The sequence below is a fragment of the Spermophilus citellus genome (assembly GCF_964194105.1).
Source record: "Spermophilus citellus genome assembly, chromosome: 3".
Lineage (NCBI taxonomy): Eukaryota > Metazoa > Chordata > Mammalia > Rodentia > Sciuridae > Spermophilus > Spermophilus citellus.
In genome coordinates, this window is record NC_138184.1 from 4,482,469 (window position 1) to 4,504,306 (window position 21,838).

Genomic DNA, 21,838 nt, shown 5'->3' on the forward strand with positions numbered 1-21,838 from the left:
GCAGGGGCAGGTCTTCACTCCCAGGATGACATTTAAAACCCTTGACATGAAAGTTTCCAGCATGACAAACTAGAGACTCTCCCTGGGATCCTGGAGAGCGCCTCTGGGGGGCTGGGTCCTGGGGAGGCCTTAGGGAGCCCCTGGCAGCAGGACCGTGGGGAGGCCTCAGAGGCCTTGGGGAGCCCCGAGAGGCTGGATCGTGAGGAGGCCTAGGAGAGCCCCTGGTGGCTGCATGGTGGGGAGGCCTCGGGGAGGGCCTGGTGTGGAAACAAGGCAGCATGTCGACAGGTGGTTTGGCAGTGCAGGTGTGGCCTGGTGATCAGCGAACCTGCCAGCAGCAGCTGTCTAACTTCAGCTCGTGGCTGAAGAACCCGAGACTCTCCTCTCAGAACCCACCACCTCCCAAGGATTCATTAACACAGCCCACCTGAAAGTCACAAGCCCACAGAGGCCAGCCACACAAAAACAAGAGAATTCTCAGATAATTTATTCAGAATTTTAATATAAACAAGTAATTACCCCATATTTTACATGCAGAACAATTCCAATACCTCCAGGCCCCCCACCCACCACCACCACCAAAAAAAAAAAAAAAAAAAAGGCATATTCTGTACATGGTGCTACTTGGCTCTTGTAGGAAAACATTGAAAACGTAATAATTGGGCTTTGGGTGGGTATTGTTTCCGAGTTGTCTTCTGCAAAAGCCATAGACATTTGATCTGCACTGCTGACATGCAGAGCCAAGGCCACCCAGACACACACAGGGGTAGGGAGCAGCAGATTTGAAAAAGTCTAAAGACCAGGTGAGCCATCTTGCTCACATGCGTCCAGGTACACTCGCTTGGGGCTTGTCCTTCCTTCTCAAACGGAACCGAGAGCCCCAGATGCATGATCTGGTTTTTAACAAGGATTTTTATGGCCCACACCCACACAAAAATTTGGCTAGAGGCTAGTTCTGGACCTTGATTAGTATCAGAAGGCGACAGTGAGCTCAAAAAGTCATTGCTTTCCCTCCATTTCTTGGGGACCCTTAAGGACACATTTAGTCAGAGCCCCCGAAAGGCCATCCCATTTTTAAGTGCTCTAAAGAACAGAGTGCTGGTCTGTTCTGTTCATTTCCAGCCTCTAGCATAAATTAATATTCTTGAGAACATTCTGGAAGATTTTCTGAAATGACACTACCCCATGCACACCATCTATCTAAAAACCATTCCCCCTTCCCCCACCCCCAACAAAACCATAATTTCTGAAGAGCCCAAGGTGTCAAGGACTCACCAGATGGCATCCACAAGACATTGATATACCCCCAAATTCCACCCACCACGAAGCAGAAAAGTGACTACTTCTGGTACATAGCACATCCATTTGTTCACCAGGATGGCCAGCAGGAACCATGCCCTGATGACCACACTGCCCAACAACCAGTGTGATGGTGGGCTACCAAGAAAGGACTTCTCTAACCCAACCTGCACATCTCATGCTGGACCATCTGCCCTGCTGGGATGGGATTCAAGACTGCACATCAGTGGGGGACATACTTCTAGGGTCACCGCATTGTAGTGCCGACCCTTTTATCAATTCCACGTTTTCATTACATTGTGCTTTCTCCAGAGAAGGACCATGCCTTCCCACTAGCTTAATGACAGCACAGCACCTAGGACAGCTCCCAGAACATGGGCATTTCCTAGCATGTGCTTGACCTCACGGACCTAGGCAGAAAGAGATGTGATGGGTGTTCTCCTCCTGAAAGAAGAAACTATTGCATGGATTTCACATGTTGATGAAAAAGTGTTCGTAACAGTGAGCCGTCTTTAAAGACGAACAAAAAGCGTTCACCTAAGCCAGTGTGTGGTGACAATCACTACCAACTCCCAGCATGGCCATGCCTCTGTAGGGCCAAACTTCTATGTCACACAGTCAACATTTTCTAAGGCTGAGAGGAGGTCTGTGAACCATCAGCTGCCCGCTCTTCTCACTACCGCAGGAGACGTCAAAATGAAATTGGTGGACCCCCGTTTGTACTGGCAGGCCAGGACTCGACCCCTCTCCAGGAGGTGGAGAGGAGGGGGTCCACAGGGCAGTACCTAAAAGGACAGGAGCAGTGAGGTTTGGCAAATAAGACCACAGCTCTGCTGACCCCACCTAGACTTTCACAAGAGTTCTCAAAGTCGCACAAGGTCAGACCAAGGCCCAACACAGGGGTTCAAGGTTTTGTTAAAACTGTGTTCAGTACACTGCTGGGTCTTAAACTGGGATTTCCAGAAATGCCCCCTGCCCTACCTTCCATAAAAGGAGACCCTGCAGTCGGGGTATGTATGTGCGTGTGGGGTGCCTGTGAATACAATCCATGTGAATTGAATACAATCCCCGAGAGCATTATCAGTCTGGAAGGAGTGGGAATGAGTATCCGAGAACCCACAGCACCTGTGCACTCACTTTTGGGGGCTCCAGCAGGACAGGGGGTGATGGATTCTGGCCCTGAGCCAAAGCTTGCCTTTTCAGCAGCCGATGAGACACCCACGTGTCATCCGAGGCGGCAGGCCAGGTGCCCCATCCATCAGCTACACTGTGATGACCTGAACCTTGGTTTCCGTTTGGAGAGCATAGCGTCAATAGATGCAGGATTTTTTAAAAGGAAGATTTAATTCAGAGAGGAATACTATCGGTCAGGAGGTCAGGACTAGGTTCACATGAAGGCTACAACTTCTCCATCCTAACTCCCCCCCTCAAAATTCTTACTGGTCCCTGCCATTTGGAATCAGCTAATACACTTTTTTCCTGATTCAAACTGGATCCAGGCAGAATTCTGAAGTCTCAAAGATGTCTGTTATTGAACCACATCCTAACAACACACTGAGGTAGACTGTGCTGGGAAAAAAAAATCATGACCCACGTTCACCTGTTTATTTTTCCTTGATAAAAATTTACATGCACTCCATTTTTTACGAAAGTGATTTTTAGATTGATTTTATATATTAAAATAAATACTTTTTCCCACTAAGAAAAACTTTCTGAATTAGAAAAATGTGAAAACTGCTGCTAGCGTAGTATATTACTACAAATTTACTAGGAAAAGAACAAAATACCTAGATCTGTGTGTCTCTAATTGACATACAGACTCTTATTATATTTACAAAATAATTTTGGCGAAAATAATTTCTGTACTCTTGCTTCTTGTACCCAATCACTGAGGCTCCCCAGCAATATTTTACAGACTGTATTTTCTCAAATCATATAAATAAGATAGTAATAGGCCGTTGGAATTCGTGTCTACCTGTGTTCTCAACCCAGAACTGAGAGGGCTTGGAGGTCGCCACTGTATCCCTGTCCCACGACTCTTAACAGAGGAAGAGGAGAAGGAAGCAAACATCTGTAGGGAAACGCTCAGGGATGGCCCGTGGGGATGGTTTTGATGAACCCAGGTGGGGAGTTCACCATGTTCTTCACTTGAGCCGCTGTGGTTCTCACACAGAGAATTAGACGGGGGACTCCCACCGTTCAGAAGTTCTCAGTGGTGGGGAAGTCCGACGGTCTCGCCTCCAGACATCAGTCTCTTAGAGATCGCCACATTATAAGCACCTGAGGGAGATGCTCAGGTACCACGCCTGACCCAGCTGAGGTTCCCGGGCACAGGGCTGTTCTGAGCGACTGGTACTGAAGATACTCAGATGTCCCACGAATGGAGAGGACCGATGTTCTCAGGGCATCCCCTGGTATATTGCTTGATGTTCTCAGAGGCCATCCTGGTTGCTGGTCTTTGGGAGCTGATCTGTTGTGTTCGCACAGTAACTGAGGAAGGTGCACACCCAGGAGAAGGAACACCGGGGCCGGGGGGAGGTACACCAAGGATGAACACAGGTGTCCTCGAAGGAGGGCCCATCTGTAACCAGTTCATCCAAGCAGGAAATTTCCGGCAGAACTTGTTATTCAAACAGGACCAACTCCCAGTTGCCCACACTCCATGGGGCCTCAAAAATGTCCAAAAGGGTTAGCAGCTAATGTGGCTTAATTCCCAGAAAACACTCCTTTAAGACCCAAATAAGAAGCTACTCATGCCCCACTCACTCTCCCGAGACAGGCAGACCCCCCAGTCCTCCTCCAGAGAACAGTCAATAACTTAGGAGGCTAATGCCCGAGACCTCTTCAAAATTAAATGTTACAAATATATCCTCAAAACTCTGTCATCTCAGGTTTTTTCCCTTTTGCTTCTTTTTCTTTTTGTCCTGGCTTTGTTTGGTCTTCCAAAGATCCACGATGACCATTCCAAACTAAACGTCCCTCCCTCAGCTCCTGAAAACCATCGATTCACCAGAGGGAAGGGGAAGAGTCACCTGAGGCAGGTCTCCCGACAGGAGAAGATTCTGTCTAGGGCACAGTCTCCCGGAAGGAAGCAGCCGGGGGGGAGGACGTGAGCCACAGACCTGCCAGCCACAGACCCCCAGAGCCAATTCCCAAAGCTTCAACTCAGCACGAAGACTCCGCACGCACATGCACGCACGCACACCAAAGCACACGTGTGCACACACGCCGGGGCTGTGCACACTTATCAGAAGGGACAGCAGCAGCTGTTGGTCAACTTGAGGAACTGATTTTGTGAACAAGAAAAAAAATAAAATCCTTCCGTCGGGATGAGAAAGGTCACCCTGTAAAGCTAGGGCTTCTGCCGGGACAGGATTTTGTTTCTCCTTTCAACATTTGTTCCTCAGACAAGTTTTCTCTTTTATACTGTAGCTCAGACACTAGCAGAAGGAAAAATAAAAACTTTGTAAAAATACGTGTTTTCTTTCAATCTACTAAGAAAAAAAAAATCCTGGTTCGAAATTGTGGATGCCCAAAGGGCAGCAGCCATGGAACCCCTTCCCCTCCAGGTTCACAGTTAAATCTTCTGATGACCAGTTGAATTGGCAAGCACACAGCGTGTTTTAGGTCAAAAGATGAACAGAAATGTACAGAAACTATCTCTGAGATCTGTTTGACGTTGGGGTAGAGTTGTGAGAATCCTGAGTTTTCTAGAGGCGTTCAAACCAGAGAAAAGTGAAACAGGAACCTCCCGCACAGGCACTGTTAGGAGGGACTGGACCGGGGCAAGGTCAGAATCCGCCCGTTCTTCTTGCCCCCGTTCATGTGGGTGTAGGGGATGTGGTCCTCATAGTTCCGCTTGATGCCCAGAGAGGACCCTCCCTCCCGGCCCCCGGCCTCCTCCCTCTGACAGTGGGAGGACCGATCCAAGGGGACATTCTCCATGTCCTCAAACTCCATCTCCAGCTCCTCACTCTCGGGAGCCTTGTTCTCATCACTGTGGAAGAAGGAAACTTCTGGAAAGCTGGGGTGCAGGTCATCCTTGAGCATGTTGACGATTTCCAGGAAGGTGGGCCGCATCTTGGGGTTGAACTGCCAGCACATGCGCATCAGCTCGGTGCTGTGGGACAGAGGGACAGGTGGGGGATGAGTCTAGGAGTCCACCAAGCAGCACGCCCCAGCCCTGCAGCCGACACTCAGAGATGACACTTGTGCATGTCGGAAGCCATGCGTGCGGCCCTTGTCAAGGCAGGAATGGCAACTCAAGGGTATGAAAATGTGGCTTTGACAGTAAGCCAAAAGGGCCGTCTCACTAGGACAGGTGCATCATGGGTGATGGCTTTATCCATCCCTGACCCTCCACCCCTTCTGCACCCGGCGCTTCATAACCCTTCATTCCTAACTGGGCTTCCCGGAACGGCTCCCCTGGTCCACCAGCAGTGCTGGACTTGAAGACCCCGCAGGGGGGGATGCTCGAGCCCCAGTAGGTGCACCTGCCAGAGGCCCAGCCCTCCATCCCCAGAGGGTGGCAGGAGGGGCCTCAGCCACAGGAGCAGCCCCTGCCAGTGGGCTTCATGGTATGTGCCCGGAGGAGACTCTGCATCCTCAGAGGCTGCCTTGGGGCCTCCAGGCTAACGCTCTGCTCCACCAAGAGCATTTGGGACAGGAGTCGGGCTTGTTCTCCATTTCACCTTTCTCCTCACCACCACTGTACCTTCCAGGGCAGGAACTGGCCCTCTGAGTGTGTTTATGAATGAAGTTTAATCGGCACATGGTCATACCCACTCATTAAGTAATGTCTGCAGCCACCGGGAGCTACAGCCTGGATGGCGGGCCACGAGGCCCCAAAGCCGGAAACCCTCACAATGTAGCCCTTTATGGGAGAAGCCTGCGAGCTCCACCCTAGGCCTCACTTAATCTCCCTGATCCTAGAACTCATGCCAGCGGCACCCAGGCACAGCCAGGAAAGGACCTGCAGGAGGCAGTGTTTAGAAATATTTTTTTCAGACTTTCCAAATAACTGTTTCATACTTTCTGTCATATGAGGCCTTTTAAACCGATTCCTTATTCTTGAGGGAGGAAGCATTTAAACGACCTCCCTCCTTTTCAGAAGCAAAAAACTTAATAGATACTGAGAGAGGATTTTTGGTGTAATAAGTACTCATCGTGGAATGTTAAAAACACCCCAAAGTATAGAGAAAACACGGCTCCCTCACTGCTCTCCTTCGGCTGGCGGACCGGGTCTGGTCTACCTGGGCACATTTGGAAATGTAATAGAAAACACTTTTTCCACTTACTATCTGAACAGCAGCTCATTCAATTAGTTATAACATATCTTCACAAGCCTCAGTTGAAATTTCATTTGCTACATCAATTAATTTATCAATTTATTTAGCAAATCTCATTATTGGATAGTAAATTTTAGGGTTTTCTTCTTTGCAACGTCTTTGCAACTGTAACTAGTACAAAAGGCAGTAAGAATGGTTATCTAACAACAGCATTGCTAGCACTGAGTAGGAAATTTTTTTTCCTAATTTTAGAAGGCAATATTTTTTCTTTATTTACTCTTTATTTATTGGACCATTAGTGAAGCTAGACAATTTTCCAAGTGTGAAATGGCACAGGTGTGTGTGGACTATTTGACCCTATAACAAAAATTTAAAAGAAAAATGTGTGTTGGGGGGGATACCTGATACATTTACCTAATAAAATTTTAAGAAAAAACAAGCATAGGTCTCCCTCCCCCAAGTTCTCAGGTTTCCTGCTCCAAGATTGCCACTATCGTGGCTCCTCGCACAGCCTCCCAGTTGTGTATGCAGTAAAAGCAGTTGTGTGAAGACGTGATATGGAAACACACTCATGAATGCAGATGCACAATATGCACACCAAGTGCACACACAGAGGTGAGGTCATGGGATGTGCACACTAAGTGTGCCAAAAAAACAAAAAAAACAAAAACCACACAAGCACCCAAGACCTGCATGTAGGCACAAGTATGCTTGCAAAGATCTGAAATGCAAACACAGGCTCGCATGAAGACATGCCATTCAGACAGCACATGCTTAATGACCAAATATAGAAACACACAGGCAGGCACGTGCAAGCACAAGCCTGCATGTGAAGACGCACTTCAAACACACCAGGCACACAGCATGCACACACAAGTGTGCAAGCAGCATAGGCCAGGCACACCTGTGCTGTGTCTCTGCACTTACACTGTATCTGGACAGTTGTCGGGCTGCTCCAGGTACCCGCCATCCATGACAAACTTCAGCACCTGCTCGTTAGATAGGCCTTGGTAGGGCTGTTCCGCCAGGCTGGTGATTTCCCAGAGGACCACACCGAAGGACCTGCCGGCAGGTTGAGAGTAGTTAACAAAGAAGCCACCCACTGACACACACCCTTATCATCTACTGGACCTTGGCTGTCATTTATCAGAGCCTTGTTAATGAAACAATTCCTCTTGCAATTCATGAATTCCTACAACATCAGTCTCGCCTGGAATGCAGGGGAGCCGTGTGAGGTCTGCAGCCAGGGCATCGCCTTCGTTTCCTGATGAAGAGATGGGAGGAAGGCCGGCTTCCCTGGCCCCCTCCGGGCCTGTCACACACGCCTCCTCACAGACCCAGCCATGTGGTTACTGCTCCAGCCAACTCACCACATGTCAGAAGAAGCGGTAAAGACCCCGTCCTTCAGGGACTCGGGTGCCATCCACCGCACGGGCAGCAGGCCCTTGCCCCCTTTCCGGTAGTAATCCGTTTCGTAGATGTCTCTGGTCATTCCAAAATCTGACAAGAAACAGGTCACACACTCAGCCTGCAGCCCCCGGTCTGCCACTCTGACTGCCCTGAGGTGTGCGTTCACCGGGGCTGGTCATGTTCAGTGAGAACGGATTCTGAGGGATTCATGAGGATGCGGAGGGGGAATGCCAACCGCCATTTACAGGGAGGGACAAGGAGGCACCAAGTGACAAAGACCTGGCTTTCTGGCCCGTACCTTGGAGTTCCATTCTCAGCACCCACCCTGTACTCTCCCCAGCACCCCAAACTGACTTCTTGACTTTCCACAGCCAACCTCTGGTCCCCACTGGATAGAGCCCCGTCACCCAGCCAGCTCGTCACCGGACCCCCAGAATCGGGCCTTCCCTCGACCCACCCCTTTCCTCACTCCCCACACCCAACCCAGCAGCACCCCACCTACTCTTTCCCCACCTCCCCTCAACCCAGCTGCTCCTCACTGGAGCCATCCAGGTCCACCACCACCTTTCACCTGCCCACACCCCCCCACCTGACAGTGGCGGCCCACTGCCCAGGACAGGCCACAGAAGAGGACCATGCCCCCGCCTGCTCCATTGCTAATGTAAGAGGACGTCTTTGGGGTTTTGTTTGCGTATTTGGGGAGCTTTTTTGGTCTGATTTTGTTTCGTTTGAGTTTCAGTTTGTTTGTTTGAAGTCCTGGGATTGAACCCAGGGCACTCTAACACTGCGCTACACCCCCAGGAAAATGGGCCTTGAACCTGCCCTCCTCCTGCCTCAGCTTCCCAGGCCCCTGGGATCATAGGCATCACCATTACATATGGCAAGAATCTCTTGGGATCGTAAACCGAATCATTTTCCTTCCGGTTTCCACTGCTAATCCAGAAGAATGGCCTTGAGATCATAAGTAGGGTCATGTTTCCCACTTGTATCCTACCAGGTGACATTCTGTGACTTGCAAGGCCCCTCCAGGTGTGGTTCTGGCCTCTCAGTTCACATACCTCTCCTGCTCCTCTGGTCCCCCATATCCATCTTATTCAGACCCCAAACCATCTTTCCAGCCTCAGGGCCTTTGCATGCGCTATCCCCTCTCCTGGACACTCTCACTCATCCTGCCAGATGCAGCTGGAACGTCACCTTCCTACAGAGAGCGATGTTTCCTGAACTGGACTCTCCCCGAGGCTTCTCTCCCCCCCGGGGACTCTACTCCCTTCACTGTTCTTTGCCCTCCCTTCCTCGTCTCGTCTACACAGTGGGAAATTCTTTACTACTTTTCTGGAGCAGCCCCACCATTATGGATGGATATGGTCTGTGTTGTCCAATGTGGTGGCCACAGGCTCAGGTGGCTGTCAAACACCCGAATGTGTCCAGTAACCAATGGACTGGAATTTTACTTTCACTTAATTGAAATGTAAATGGGGACATAGACCACGCTGTGCTAGATAATGCAGATGACGGCTGCAGACCACAGTGATTTAGTCTAGTGGCACCTCCAGCACCCACTAAGGTGGCAGCGCCTACCAAGCACAAGGAATTGTTGAAAGAAGCGAAGGGGTGAGTTCATCCATAAATATGACTAAATACCAGTGGAAGACTGGGCCCCTCCCCAGCCCTGACACTGTAGACAAGATCTGAGAACTTATCCTGGAGAGCTGCCCCCTGAACTTGAACCAGCCAGGCCAGACATTTCAAAGCAGAAAGAAAGATCCAAAGACAAACCTCCAATTTTGACAGTAAAATCGTGAGCAACCATGCAGTTTCGAGCTGCCAGGTCCCGGTGCACAAACTTCTTGGCATTCAAGTATGCCATCCCATCTGCGATCTCTGCTGCCATCTGAATCACCTCTTGCAGGGTCGGGGGAGGGCGACCGGGGTTATTCTACAGTGGAAACATGGGTTCATGTTCAGCGACCCTGGTACCTGCAGCCAGGAGCGGGCACCCTGCCGGGGTCTAGAGGCAGCTCACCTCAGCCTCCGGCCTCAGAGAGCGGAGGTAGCTCTTCAGGTCTCCGTGAGCCATCAGCTCCATCACCACCAGCGTGGGCTGGCCCTTGGACACCACCCCCAGGAGGCGGACCTGCAGAGTAAGGGGTTCTCGGGTGAGAGTCTGTGGGATGATTTCAACTCACCGTGGTCTCTCTGCCTGGTGCCTACGGCACACTCGGCACCCTGTGCCCAGATGGAGCATGATCAGCCCTGGTGTGGGGAGCAAACAGACACCCCAAGGCAAAGCCCACCCCCTTAATGTTCCCGAGCACACGGGGCATGTGCCAGGTTACAAAGGGCTACAAAGAAGCCAGGAAGAGGGAAGACAGAGAGGATTCCAGGTGGTGATGGAAAAGCAATAAAAGATCCAGAGAGATGAAAAATTCTGGAAAGTGCAGGAAGATTCCAGAAAGTGATGGAAAGTTCTGGAAAACAATGGTACAGAGAGAGAGTCTGGTTCCAGGTGAGGTGGGAGAGGGGGCATGGAGGAGCCCCTTCCCCATCTTTGGGATGGAGGGTGCAGGGGAAGATGGGCAGGTCCACATCCAGTGTCCTTGGCAGTCTGTGGTAAGAGGCAGTAGGCAAGGGTAAGGGCATGAGAGGAGGCCGCATCTGGCCCATGCAGACCTACCACATGGTGGCAGGTGAAGCCCTTCATGACCGAGGCCTCGTTGAGGAACTCGATCCGCTCCCGGAGACTGGCTGCCTCGTTGACGGTCTTCACTGCCACCCGGGTCTCCGCCTCGCCCTTGATGATGTCCTTGGCGTTGCCCTCGTACACCATGCCGAAGGAGCCCTGCCCCAGCTCCCGCAGGAGGGTGATCTTCTCGCGAGGCACCTCCCATTCGTCCGGCACATACACAGAAGAGGGGAACACTACTCCTCACTTATCTACCCGGCACCCTCGGCTGATCCCCAGGGGCCGGCCACCTCCCGTGCCCGAGTCCCCTGCAAATGCTCATGTCAGGCATTGAACATGTGACCAAGAACAGGGCAGGTGTCGCTGCCCCACGAAGGGGTTGGAACTAGCCCTCCCTTGCAGCTGGGAACACAAAGCCCCTCATGGAAGCTGCCACAAAGAGCAGACGTGTCCCCAGCATTCACCCGGCCACCACTCGCCCCGTCCTCTCCCTGGCTCTCACCTCCTTGGTCTCCCATTTTAACTTCCAATCCCCACCCCCCAGGTTGGAGGATGAGTTCGGAGTTCTGTCCCTGACCCTCAGTGGCCACTCCAGCTGCACACCCCGTGCTGCAGCCCCAGGTCCTCAGCCTCTTCCCCCAGCCCAGAGGTCCCAGAACAGCTCCGTCCTCCCACCCAGGCAGGAATCAGTTCACATCCACTGGACGGCTCGTAGGAACGGAGTCTCTGCAGTGAGGGCAGGTGGGCAAGCTCCAAGGAGCAAGGAGGCCTTCCTTGCCCTGTCTGGGGTGAGAGTCTGTCCTCAGCCCTCCCTTGGAGGGAGCGTCACCCATTAGGGAAGGGGATGGTACTCACCGTCACTGGCGCTGAGGTACTCGGGGTTTGAAGAAGCATAGAGAGGTCCCATCGGCCCATCTGGCTGCCTGGAGGGAAAAACCGAAGCCGAGCAGCGTGAGACTCACGGCACCCACCCTAGGTCTTGAACTGGCCACAGTGGGAGACATTTACACCTCAGAAATGGGCAAACACTACAAGTTGGAATGGATTTAGGTTTTTTTTTCTTCCTTAGTTGTAGGTGGACACAATACCTTTATTTTATTTGTTTCTATTTTTATGTGGTGCCAGGAATCGAATCCAGTGCCTCACGCATGCTAGGCTAGCGCTCTGCCACTGAGTCACAACCCTGGCCCCAGGAATGGATCTAACTTTCTGTTGTTTGTTCCCAACTTAAAAAAGCAATGGATAAAGTATTACTAATAATGCAGATTCAACTTGACAGTGGGTCATTTCAGTACCCAACATTGCTCACGACCCACAAAAGTTGAGATGATATTCTTCCAGGATTTAAAAACCATGCTTCAGCAAAGGTGTTGCTCATGCCGTTGATGAAAATACATTTCTTACTTAATTTTGATCTGACTCTTTAATGCGAAAAAAAAAAAATCAACATTTATGTTGTAGCTATACTTGTTCATTGATGGCAACCATAGGCTGGCTATGGGTATGCAGGTTTAGGGGGGAAAAAATCAACAAAATCATTAAGAATCAACAGGAGAGGGGAAATTCTCGATCAAGAATATTACATATTAAGATTAGTACCTGTAAATTGCACGTTGTACATCCCATAGTGATTTGGAAGGGCAATAAAAGATGGAATTTATAATAAACTTAGCTACACCCCTATCTGCATCCAGGCATATCCCCTCCCCCCGCCCCGAGAGCCAGTTGTTGACCATTTGCCGGCACACCACCGCACTCACCTTTTTCTCAAGAATAGGTAAATGCTTCCAATCACAACACTGAAGAGAAAGACAAAGATGAGGGGGCCAATGATGATTTTGGCAATATTTGATGGCACATCTACTGAAAAAAATAAGAAAAGAGAATGAGAAAATATGTGGTTCACATCAAAAATCACAGCTTGGAGCCATACTTGACCTTGAGCCTCTCTCTGCTGCTGGTTACTCAGACCCCCCCCCCCCCCCCCCGTAATCCTGAAACACCACTTGGCTGAGCAGGGCTCAGAGCCTGTGTTCCTGAAACCCCCTGCCGCAGCCCCTCCCTAGGCCAGCCTTCTCTTCCCCACCCCAGGGCAGCTTCACCAGCACAGAATCTAGGTGGTCAGCCAGGGACCCACACTAAGATCCAAGGGGGTCATGTGAACCCCCAAATTTGTAAGTAGTTGGATCAAAAGTGCAGGTGACCTGGGGCCCTCAAGCTTGCAGCTAGTGTCTGAAGTGAGGGTGTCTTGTGGAGACCATCATGTGCGTAAGCTTGTAGGCTGTTTGCTAACTCTGGATTGGACTGGATGGGATTTGTAGAACATCAGCACATGCACCCTGACCCTGACCCTGACCCAAGCCAGCCCAGCAAGAATCACTTGACACTTCTGCACCCTCATGGTGCCCAGCACGTGAAACCCAGCCAGAGAGACGTCCCGTCCCACCCAGCTCAGAATCTTCCCTCCCTCCAAATCGCTTTGCTCATGCCTGTGTCCACACGTGCATGTGGGCTCCTGCCACAGGCACGCTCAACCCATCTCCCCTTGGCCTCTATGTATTCCTTCTTCAAGATCTTGATCAAGATGTCACCACCTCCAGGACGCACAGCCTGATCAGCCAGCTGCCCCTGCCCCACAGTCCTCAGGGGCTGGCTCACCCAAAGGCAGCACCCCAAGGACACTTCACGCTTCGCTGTTCATTGCTGTACCCAAGGTAGAGAAGGCCCGTTCTGCCCTCCTCCCCGGGGACGTGGCCCACCTATTAACAAAGATGGAAACACTAGCAGTGGGACCGATGTGACCACAGAGGTGCCCTGTGACAGCCCTGGACATGCACCATGGCATGGACACTCCCTCGACCTCCTGACGTGGGTCCTGTTATTTTCCCTGTGTGCACCTGTGCCTCAGTATCTGAGGGGATTGGTGCCAGGACCCCTGTGGATATCAAACTCCATGGATGTTCAAGTCTTTATATAAAATGGCACAGTATTTGCATAGAATCTATGCGCATCCTCCCACAGACTTTAATTCATCTCAGGATGACTTAGGACACCTGATACAATGTAAACGCTATGTAAATGTTGTTATTGTTTTAGGGGAAATAAGGAAAAAAATCTGCACATTCACTGTGGATCTGATTTTTTCTTTTATTTTCAATTTATGATTGGCTGACTCTGAGATGTGGATCCCACAAATACAGAGCACCAGGTGCAGGCTCAGAGAGGGCAAATACCCAGCCTTAGGTACACAGCAGCAGCGGGTGGAACAAGGGTCAAGGTCAGGCCAGCATTCCTACGTCCCCAGGGGTCATTCACTAGAAAAGTCCTACCATGCCCACGGTGCCAAGCCCAGACCCAACCACCCGAGGTTGCCAAGGAAACTTACGATAATCGGTCACGTAGAAATAAGTGGCTTCTGTCCAGGAGCCGTTGCCTGCCAGGGAGGTGGCCCGGATGCGCACGCTGTAGTTCCCTGGTGACAGCCCACGCAGCCTGCAGCCCCTCTCCAGAGCAAAGTGCTTCCGGGAGACACAGAGATGCAGCTCCTAGGAGGAAGGAGACGGGGCCACTGAGTTCTGCACACCTGGGGCACCCAAGTTGTGGATGACGCACCACGGTCACGGCCAACTGCTTGATGCTGAACCTTCTCACTCCTCAGAGCAGATCTGATTTTGCCACGGACACATAAGAGCCACCAGCAAATCTGTACCTCCCACAAACAGGACGGCAGAGTCCCAGCAAAACTCAGGGGACACCGAAAGTCGAGCTTTGTGTGCTTTTCCTGTGTCATAAAATATTCTTTCACAATTACCCTATTTTAAAGGGGCACTAGGGCATGTATTTGTGGGCACCGTGTGCCGTTATGTGTATGCGCTGTAGAGAGATTAAAGCAGGCCACAAACAAGTGTCACCTCACGCTTACAGTGTCTTCCTGTGAGAACACTTTGGATGTATTCCTTTTTAGTTTAATTTTTAAAAGTCCATGGTCACATTGTAACGCCACGCATTCATGACGTCTGGGGTGGTGATTCAACCTGTGTGTGCAACCTGCAGGGGTCACCTCGGGGTGGCCAGCATTTGTCTCTCCTTAAACATTTATCATCTGTGTTGGGAACTTCAAACTCTTTCTTCTAGTTCTGTGTAAAGCATAAAATGAGCTGCTCTAAACAGTCACTCCCCTGTGAGTAACCACTAGAATTTACCCCTCCTACACAGAGGTGTTTGGGGGCCCATTATCCCACCTCCCTCTGCCTCCCCTCCTCCTACCCCAGATCCATTCCTCAGTATTTTGAAATATCACATACGGTCACTACTCAGGGAATAGGTCCCTGAAGCTTATTTGTCCTAGATGAAACTCTGCACCCTTCCCTTAACATCTCTCCTTATTCTTTTGCTTTTTCCCCATTTTAAATGTAAAGGTGATCCTCAGCTCAGGGGCCAAGAGCAACAGGAGGCAGCCACATGTGGCCTGCAGGACAGGCTGGACCTCACGCTGCTCAGTGGCAGGTCAACCCTCAAACTCAGAACCATCTAGACTTCTCTTTGAGGTCGCCCACTGTGGGGCAGTTTCTGCCAGACCTCCAGCAAAGTCAGTGTCCAGCCAGAGTGAGGGCCCTGGGGGTCGGTCATCTCCATCTTTTTCACACCTCCCAGCCCCTGCTCCAGCAGAACCAAACAGTTCAATGTCTAAGGACAGGTTTTTTTTTTTTTTTTTTTTTTTTAAAAGCCCTTTCCTTCCCATGGATTGACTTTTCATATATTTTTTTCATCATCATGAAAAGAACTGGAGTCTACCCAAATGTCTGTTAGGAAAAGACAAATAAAGCAGGGCCCACACCCCACCAGCAGCACGTAGCTAGAGATAAACCAGGACTTGTCAGGAGAGACAGGAGCCTCTCTGGGCTATCTGTCGGGGCGACCCGCAAGCATCAGGCCAAAACTCAAAAACTTTCCAAAACAGCCCCATGGCTAGCAGAGCAGAGCGTGAGCAGAACGGAAAATTTGGGGAGGAGGAGGGTGGGGAAGAGAAAGAAATGTACACTCTCCGGTGCTTATCATGTGACAATCATAGCAAGAAAACAAACTGGCCCATTGGCAGGGGCAGGGGCGGGGACTCTAGTCCAAAGGTTTTTCCAAGTAGAATGAGTCACCAAGTAGAAGGGGACAAATAAGCAAATATAGAAACCCCAGAGCTGCTATCAGGAGCAGGAGCAGGGCCTTCCCTGCAGCGAGTGGCCTACCCAGACACCTTGAGGGGCGGGAGCAGGAAGGGCACCGGATGGAGAGATCCAGAGCCTGGCAAGCGCCCTCCACCGTCACCACAACAAAACATGCAAAAGGAGAACCGAAACCCGACCAAGGGTGAAGCCGGTTGCGTAAAAAGTTGTGCAAATAACAGAAAGGGGACGAAAAATCCAAAAGATATCAGCACGCCCGTGCACCCGAACACTGATGCTCCTTCCCTGGAGGGGGCGTCCCACGTCACCAGACAGCCAGCCCTCGACTCCCGGAAAGCCTCTCCTCTTCACCAAGCAGGGGTGGTTTCAGATAAGACCAGCCTGCAGAGCCAGGGACAGCAGAGAGCAGGATGCAGGATGGAGCCGGGCAAGGCCAGCTCCAGCCTTAAGAGATGCCGTGTTGACCTCTTACTCACCCCAGACTCATTACCACCTCATTGTCACACATTACCCTAGAGGAGCACCCACCCCGGTGCCATCTTGGCCCGTCCACCTTCAGCCTATGGAACTGGCCCATATAAGATTAAAGGAAGGTGGGGCCCAGCCTCCTCACAGTAGAAAGTCATAAATAATCCTCCACTCGGTAACTAAAATACCCCCTGCTCCATTCACTCTTATAATAAGGACCCTCATCCTTTGTTTGGGGAGAAGATGATTTATGAGTCAATCTTTTCTTCTGCTGCTCTCTGGCCATGAGTCAACCCCCTTCACTACTCAATGAACTCTCAGTGTCAGTATTGGTTCCTTGATCCCAGGAGGGAGAAAGAAGCCAGATTTGGGGCCAGAAGCTAACCCCTAGGGACAGAGTACCCAGAGGGCAGGCAGGAGAAGTGGTGAAGGACAAACGATTTGGACACATGGTTTAAGGATGAAGCAAAGCCATCAAGTAGAGGCAATCTGTCTATTCAACTAGCAAAAGGGAGGAAAAAGTTACCCGCCGATGCTGGAGAGAGTTCTGTAAATGGGGCAAGACCTACAGTGGTGCCCCGCCCCGACCTGGCTTCGCTTATTGAAGGTCACCCAGAGGCTGAGATGTTCAGTGGAAATTTTCAGAAATGCACAACTCACGTTTTATGTGACTTATTAAAGCACGTTGTTATAACTGTTCTGTTTTATTATTAATTATTGTTGGCACCTCGTACGGTACCTAATTTGTAGGTTAGACTTTATCACAGGTACACATGCCCGGAAAACCCCGCATACCTAGGGATCCCTACCATCCACAACCCCAGGCATCCACTGGAAGTCTAGAGATGAATTCCTCAAGGATGGCACTTCTCCTCTCCCACAGTGTGAATCGTGAATATATATAAATAAGTTTCATGCTACCTTTTTCTTGGTCAAAACAGTAGGCAATTAAGGACAAAGTTGGAAATGATCGAGTGTCTACAGAAAGGTTATTAAGAAGGTGGCTGTAACCTCCCCCTCCCCCCTCCCTCCCTCCCCCTCTCCCTCCCTCCCTCCCCCTCTCCCTCCCTCTCTCTCTCTCTCTCTCTCTCTCTCTCTCTCTCTCTCTCTCTCTCTCTCTCTCGAGATTTGGAATAACTGTGACCACAAAAGGCCAGCCAGGAATATTACGATGCAACCCACAGGAAGGAATCCTGGATCCAGCCATGGAAACAAAGGAGTTTTCCCTCTGTCTTAGGCTAGTTTAAATGGGGGAGAAGGGGAGTTCTCAACTGTTGGTGGAAGGTGGGGGATAACAGCACAAAGGATCTAAAATTCAGATGCTGTAATCTCAACGTCTGCTTTACATGGACAAAAGTCATTCCAAACACCATTTAAAATGGTGTACATCACCAGTTTTATGGAGATGCCACATTCTGTGTATCCACTCTCCAGGAGATAGACACCATTTGATGACTTATATTCTTTTGCTGGTGATAAAACTCTTGCTCTTAAAGCCTTTTCCCTATTATTTAAATACATTTGTGGGGGACACACAAAAACATTCAAATAATAGGGGAAAGGCTTTTGAGTTGAAATTGCATCCCCCTTGAGAGGTAATAAGAGGATGGAAACTTATTCTGACCACTGCGTTTAGAGGTGGATCTTCTGGAGGTGAGTGGATTAGATAAGGTCACCGGGTGGAGCCCCATGGTAAAATATTGGTGACTTCATGAGGAGGAGACAGACAAGACCCACATACTCCCTGCGTCTCACCATGCGACGCCCCATGTCTGGTTGGGACTTTGTCAACAAAGGACCACCGCCAGATTCAGTCCTTCAAACCTCCAGAACTGTGAGCTTTATATAAACCTGTTTTCTTTATGAAGTTATCCAGCCTCAGGTGCTTGTCTACAGTAAGGAAAAGGGGACTAATCCAAATTTGAATCACTTTTGTTTTAGGACAATGGGATTAATGCTTACAGGATAATATAAGTGAATCACACTTCCCTGTATCTATGAAATCGTGAGCAGCCCCTTCTCATGCCGATTCTGGGCTTGGCAACAGGACACACTTTGGCTAATGGACATTTGCAAAGTTATACAAACAGAGGCTTGAAAAGTGTCTGGACCAGCCTGCTAAAGAACACCTGAGGTGGGGCCCCAAGTGCCCCAGGTGAGCCAGATGTGTCAGTGAGACCACCAGCCCCAGTCAAACCAGCTTAGGGCAAAAGAAACACCAGAAGGACCCTCAGCATTGAGAGAAAGAATAAATGTCTTCAACCTGTGCCTTCTGGGGCAGCGTATTATACAGCACAAGTTGACCGGAACACCTTAAGCTATTTAGGCAAAGAGCTAAAACGCTTTGCAGATAAAATTAGCATTTTACCTAGAACAGGGAAACTCAAGGCAACCAAAATGTCTATAAAGAAACAATGGTTCCGTGGCAAATTAAACCCTGTGTAGCCAGTATGCATTGATCCCAAAGGCTATAGGGGCAGACGGTGTTAGGCCGAAGAAAGCCACTTCTGAGTGTGGATTCAGCATACGTTAGGTCTGTGCCAACATAAGACCAGCTGAGCCCTGAGGGAAGGGACGGGTGTCACGCTGGGGACGAGGCTTAGTGTGGAGCGCTCACTGGCCCAGCACGTGCGAAGCTCTGGGCTAGATCCCAGCACCAGCACCACAAAGATTTCTTCAATAAAGTAAAAATGGGTGTCCAAAAAGCGCAAATACAACCCCCCTGACTGGTAAAGATGACTGTTTCAGCAAGGGCACTTCTATTTTCTAGAATTTACGTTTTTTAGTGGAGGACCACAAGTAGTTTCCATGTGTCCTTATTCTTTTCTACAGGCCAATAGGCTCCCTATTAGAGTGGAACATTTGGGTTTCAAGAGTAGATGTGGTCCCAAGCGGGCCTGGCTATGGGAGGACTCTCAAAGTTCCAGGAGATAAGACTGTGCTGCCTCAACCCCGTTCAGGGTGAGTAAACTGTGCCCCACAGACCAAAGGCAGCCTGCACCCAACTCGGAGGGCACAGCTCAAGGCAGCGAGAGAGACTGGGGACGGAACTGGGAGCAGTGGGCAGCCATGCTGTGTGGCTCTGAGCCTAAGGACAGTATCTGGGGGAAGCCCTTGGGCCAGAGCCAAGGCAGAGGAAGGGGGGGACCCGGATGGTGTGAGCCCAAAGCCAAGACCCTTACCTCATCGCCGTAGCGCCGATAGCTCACTTCGTACAGCACGATCAGACCGTTGGGTTCCTTGGGCTCTTGCCACATCAAGTGAACAACGTTGTTCTCGAAGATTTCGTGGGTCACAGGGCCGATGATGTCATCTGCCTTGGCTGTAAGCAGCAGCAGTTAGAGGCTGGGCTGTAACTCGGATCACACTCACCGCTGCCACCTGACGGCTTGGCACTGTGACACTGACTGCCCCACGTCCTGCTCCTCGTCAGAGGACGGGCTGTCAGACTCCACGGTGGTCAGAAAAGGTCTCTGGGTTATTTTCTTCACCCACCTTTTCTCTCACTTCAAACTCACTACACGTTGCAAAAACGGGTCAGAGGTGTTCCATGGACTCTTCCTGCGCTTCCACCAATAAAATACCCACATACATTATCAATGGTATTGATAAGGATGGACATGTGAGGAGAACTGGTCCCAGGACCCCCCCCCCCCAACATCTCAAAGTCCACAGATGCTCAAGTCCCTCTTACAAAGTGGTGCAATCTGCACAGAACCCAAGTATATCCTCTGTAGACTTTAAACCGCTGGATGGCTTGTCTCATACAATGCACATCACTACTCTGCACTCTATGGAATTATGACAAATGGAAATTTTTTCTAAATATTTTTCATCTGTGGTTGTTTGATGGGGGGATGCAGAACCCTTAGGTAGGGAGGACCACTGTACGTTATTAAAACTAGGAAACTGACACTGATTGCCCGCTATAAACTAGACTGCATTTTTCTTTGGGTTTAAATAGATGATTTGTGAAAAGCACTTTGAACATGAATGACAAATGTGTGCTTTGACAAATTGATACATTTCTGGAGGATCCTTGTAACAATAATGGGTTGTCACACCACGTGGACTTTGAAGAAGCAATTCCAATTCAACCCATAGATTTGAATGAAATACTTGGACAGGTGTGTCAAGCCGCTCATCTAAGTGTTACTTTTTAAGTGGGACATTTCAACACAGCCACCGACAGACCACTGAGAAAGGACTTTTAACCAAACATGAAGGCTCACTCGCAGCTGAGATACCATGCCATCAACCCATGACACCGCTTCACAAGCCTCCTCATAAAGTGAGCTGAAAGTGATTTGCAGGAATATTACTCTGCCTTTAAAAGGAAGAATGTTCTGCAGTATGCAAAAACATGACGAAATAGCAGGACATCGGGCTAAGTGAAATCAGCCAGGCACAAACTAGCAAAGACCAGGGGCCCCACCTACAGGAGGCCACTGGAGTCCGGGGATCCACAGAGATGGGAGGCAATGAGGCAGGAGCCAGGCTGGGACGGTACAGGGTCAGTGTGATGTGGGACAGAGCTCAAGTGTGGGGAGAGGAGAGCTGTCGGGATTGTACTGTGTGAACGTGCTTCACGCCCTGGACTGTGCACGTCAGTGTGCCAGCTAAGATGGTAAATCTCATGTTATGTGTAGTCACAATTAAAAAAAAAAAAAAAAAAAAACAGAAAAAAAAGAACAAAAATTGTACAGGTGGAGCCATCTGAGTAAATAAAGTTCTGGGAAAACAAAAAGACTAATCAGGGCTCATGTTAGGAATTTAGGGGTGACTAAATTCAACCTTTCTTACTACACGTGATGATGAATTTTATGTGTCAATGTAGTACATGGTGCTCAGATATGGGCCGAAGATTGTTCTGAGTCCTTCTGAAAAGCTGCTTTTTGGATGAGATCAATATTTAAATTGGTAAATTGAGTAAAGCTGATGACAGGCCACAGTGCGGGTGGGCCTCGTCCAGTCAGTCGAAGGCCTCGAGAGAACACAGGCGGAAGCCGCCCAGGCAAGGAGAAATTGGGCCACAGATGGTCTTTGGACTTGAACCGTGACCCTCCCCTGGGGTTTCCAGCCTGCTGGCCAACTCTGTAGAGTTTAGATTTATCCAGATTTCCAAACTGCAGGAGCCAATTACTTAAAATGAACCTCTCTCCTTCCACACAAGCGTGGGCGTGCGCACACACTGTGGTGGTCATTCAGTACAGGAGGGATGGGTTCCAGGGCCCCCCACAGGGACCAAAACCTACAGGTGGAGGTTCTGTGAAGTGAAGGATGTCTGCCCACAGCCTCCAGTGGGCTTTGAATGGTCTCTAGTTGTCTTTAAAATCTTCATGGTGTAAACGCTGTGTACCCCGTTGTCACATTGTGCTGTTTAAGCAGCAATGACAAGGGAAACATCAGGACAAGAAGTCGGCACTGGGGCCATTTTTTTGTTCTGAATACGTTCTATCTGCAGTTGGCTAAATCGTGAAAATGAATAATAGATACACATCAAAACCAGACAC

The 21,838-nt window shown here is 50.0% G+C and overlaps 1 protein-coding gene across 3 annotated transcripts in view; it reads right to left on the bottom strand.

Annotated features, from left to right (window-relative positions):
- Nucleotides 1-469: 469 nt before the first annotated feature.
- The window catches only part of INSR (insulin receptor), a 124,280-nt gene continuing 102,911 nt past the window's right edge, over nucleotides 470-21,838 (bottom strand). For 2 of the 3 annotated variants that reach the window (XM_081286201.1, XM_081286203.1), the window contains 10 exons: nucleotides 19,508-19,647; nucleotides 14,066-14,225; nucleotides 12,441-12,543; nucleotides 11,536-11,603; nucleotides 10,672-10,916; nucleotides 10,021-10,131; nucleotides 9,774-9,933; nucleotides 7,958-8,087; nucleotides 7,515-7,649; nucleotides 470-5,419 (listed from right to left, as the gene is read on the bottom strand). In XM_081286201.1, the coding sequence (XP_081142327.1) occupies nucleotides 5,065-5,419; nucleotides 7,515-7,649; nucleotides 7,958-8,087; nucleotides 9,774-9,933; nucleotides 10,021-10,131; nucleotides 10,672-10,916; nucleotides 11,536-11,603; nucleotides 12,441-12,543; nucleotides 14,066-14,225; nucleotides 19,508-19,647 (1,607 nt within the window). In that variant the 3' untranslated portion in view covers nucleotides 470-5,064. The remainder of the gene's footprint in view (nucleotides 5,420-7,514; nucleotides 7,650-7,957; nucleotides 8,088-9,773; nucleotides 9,934-10,020; nucleotides 10,132-10,671; nucleotides 10,917-11,535; nucleotides 11,604-12,440; nucleotides 12,544-14,065; nucleotides 14,226-19,507; nucleotides 19,648-21,838) is intronic. The other variant, XM_081286202.1, reaches the window with a different exon arrangement.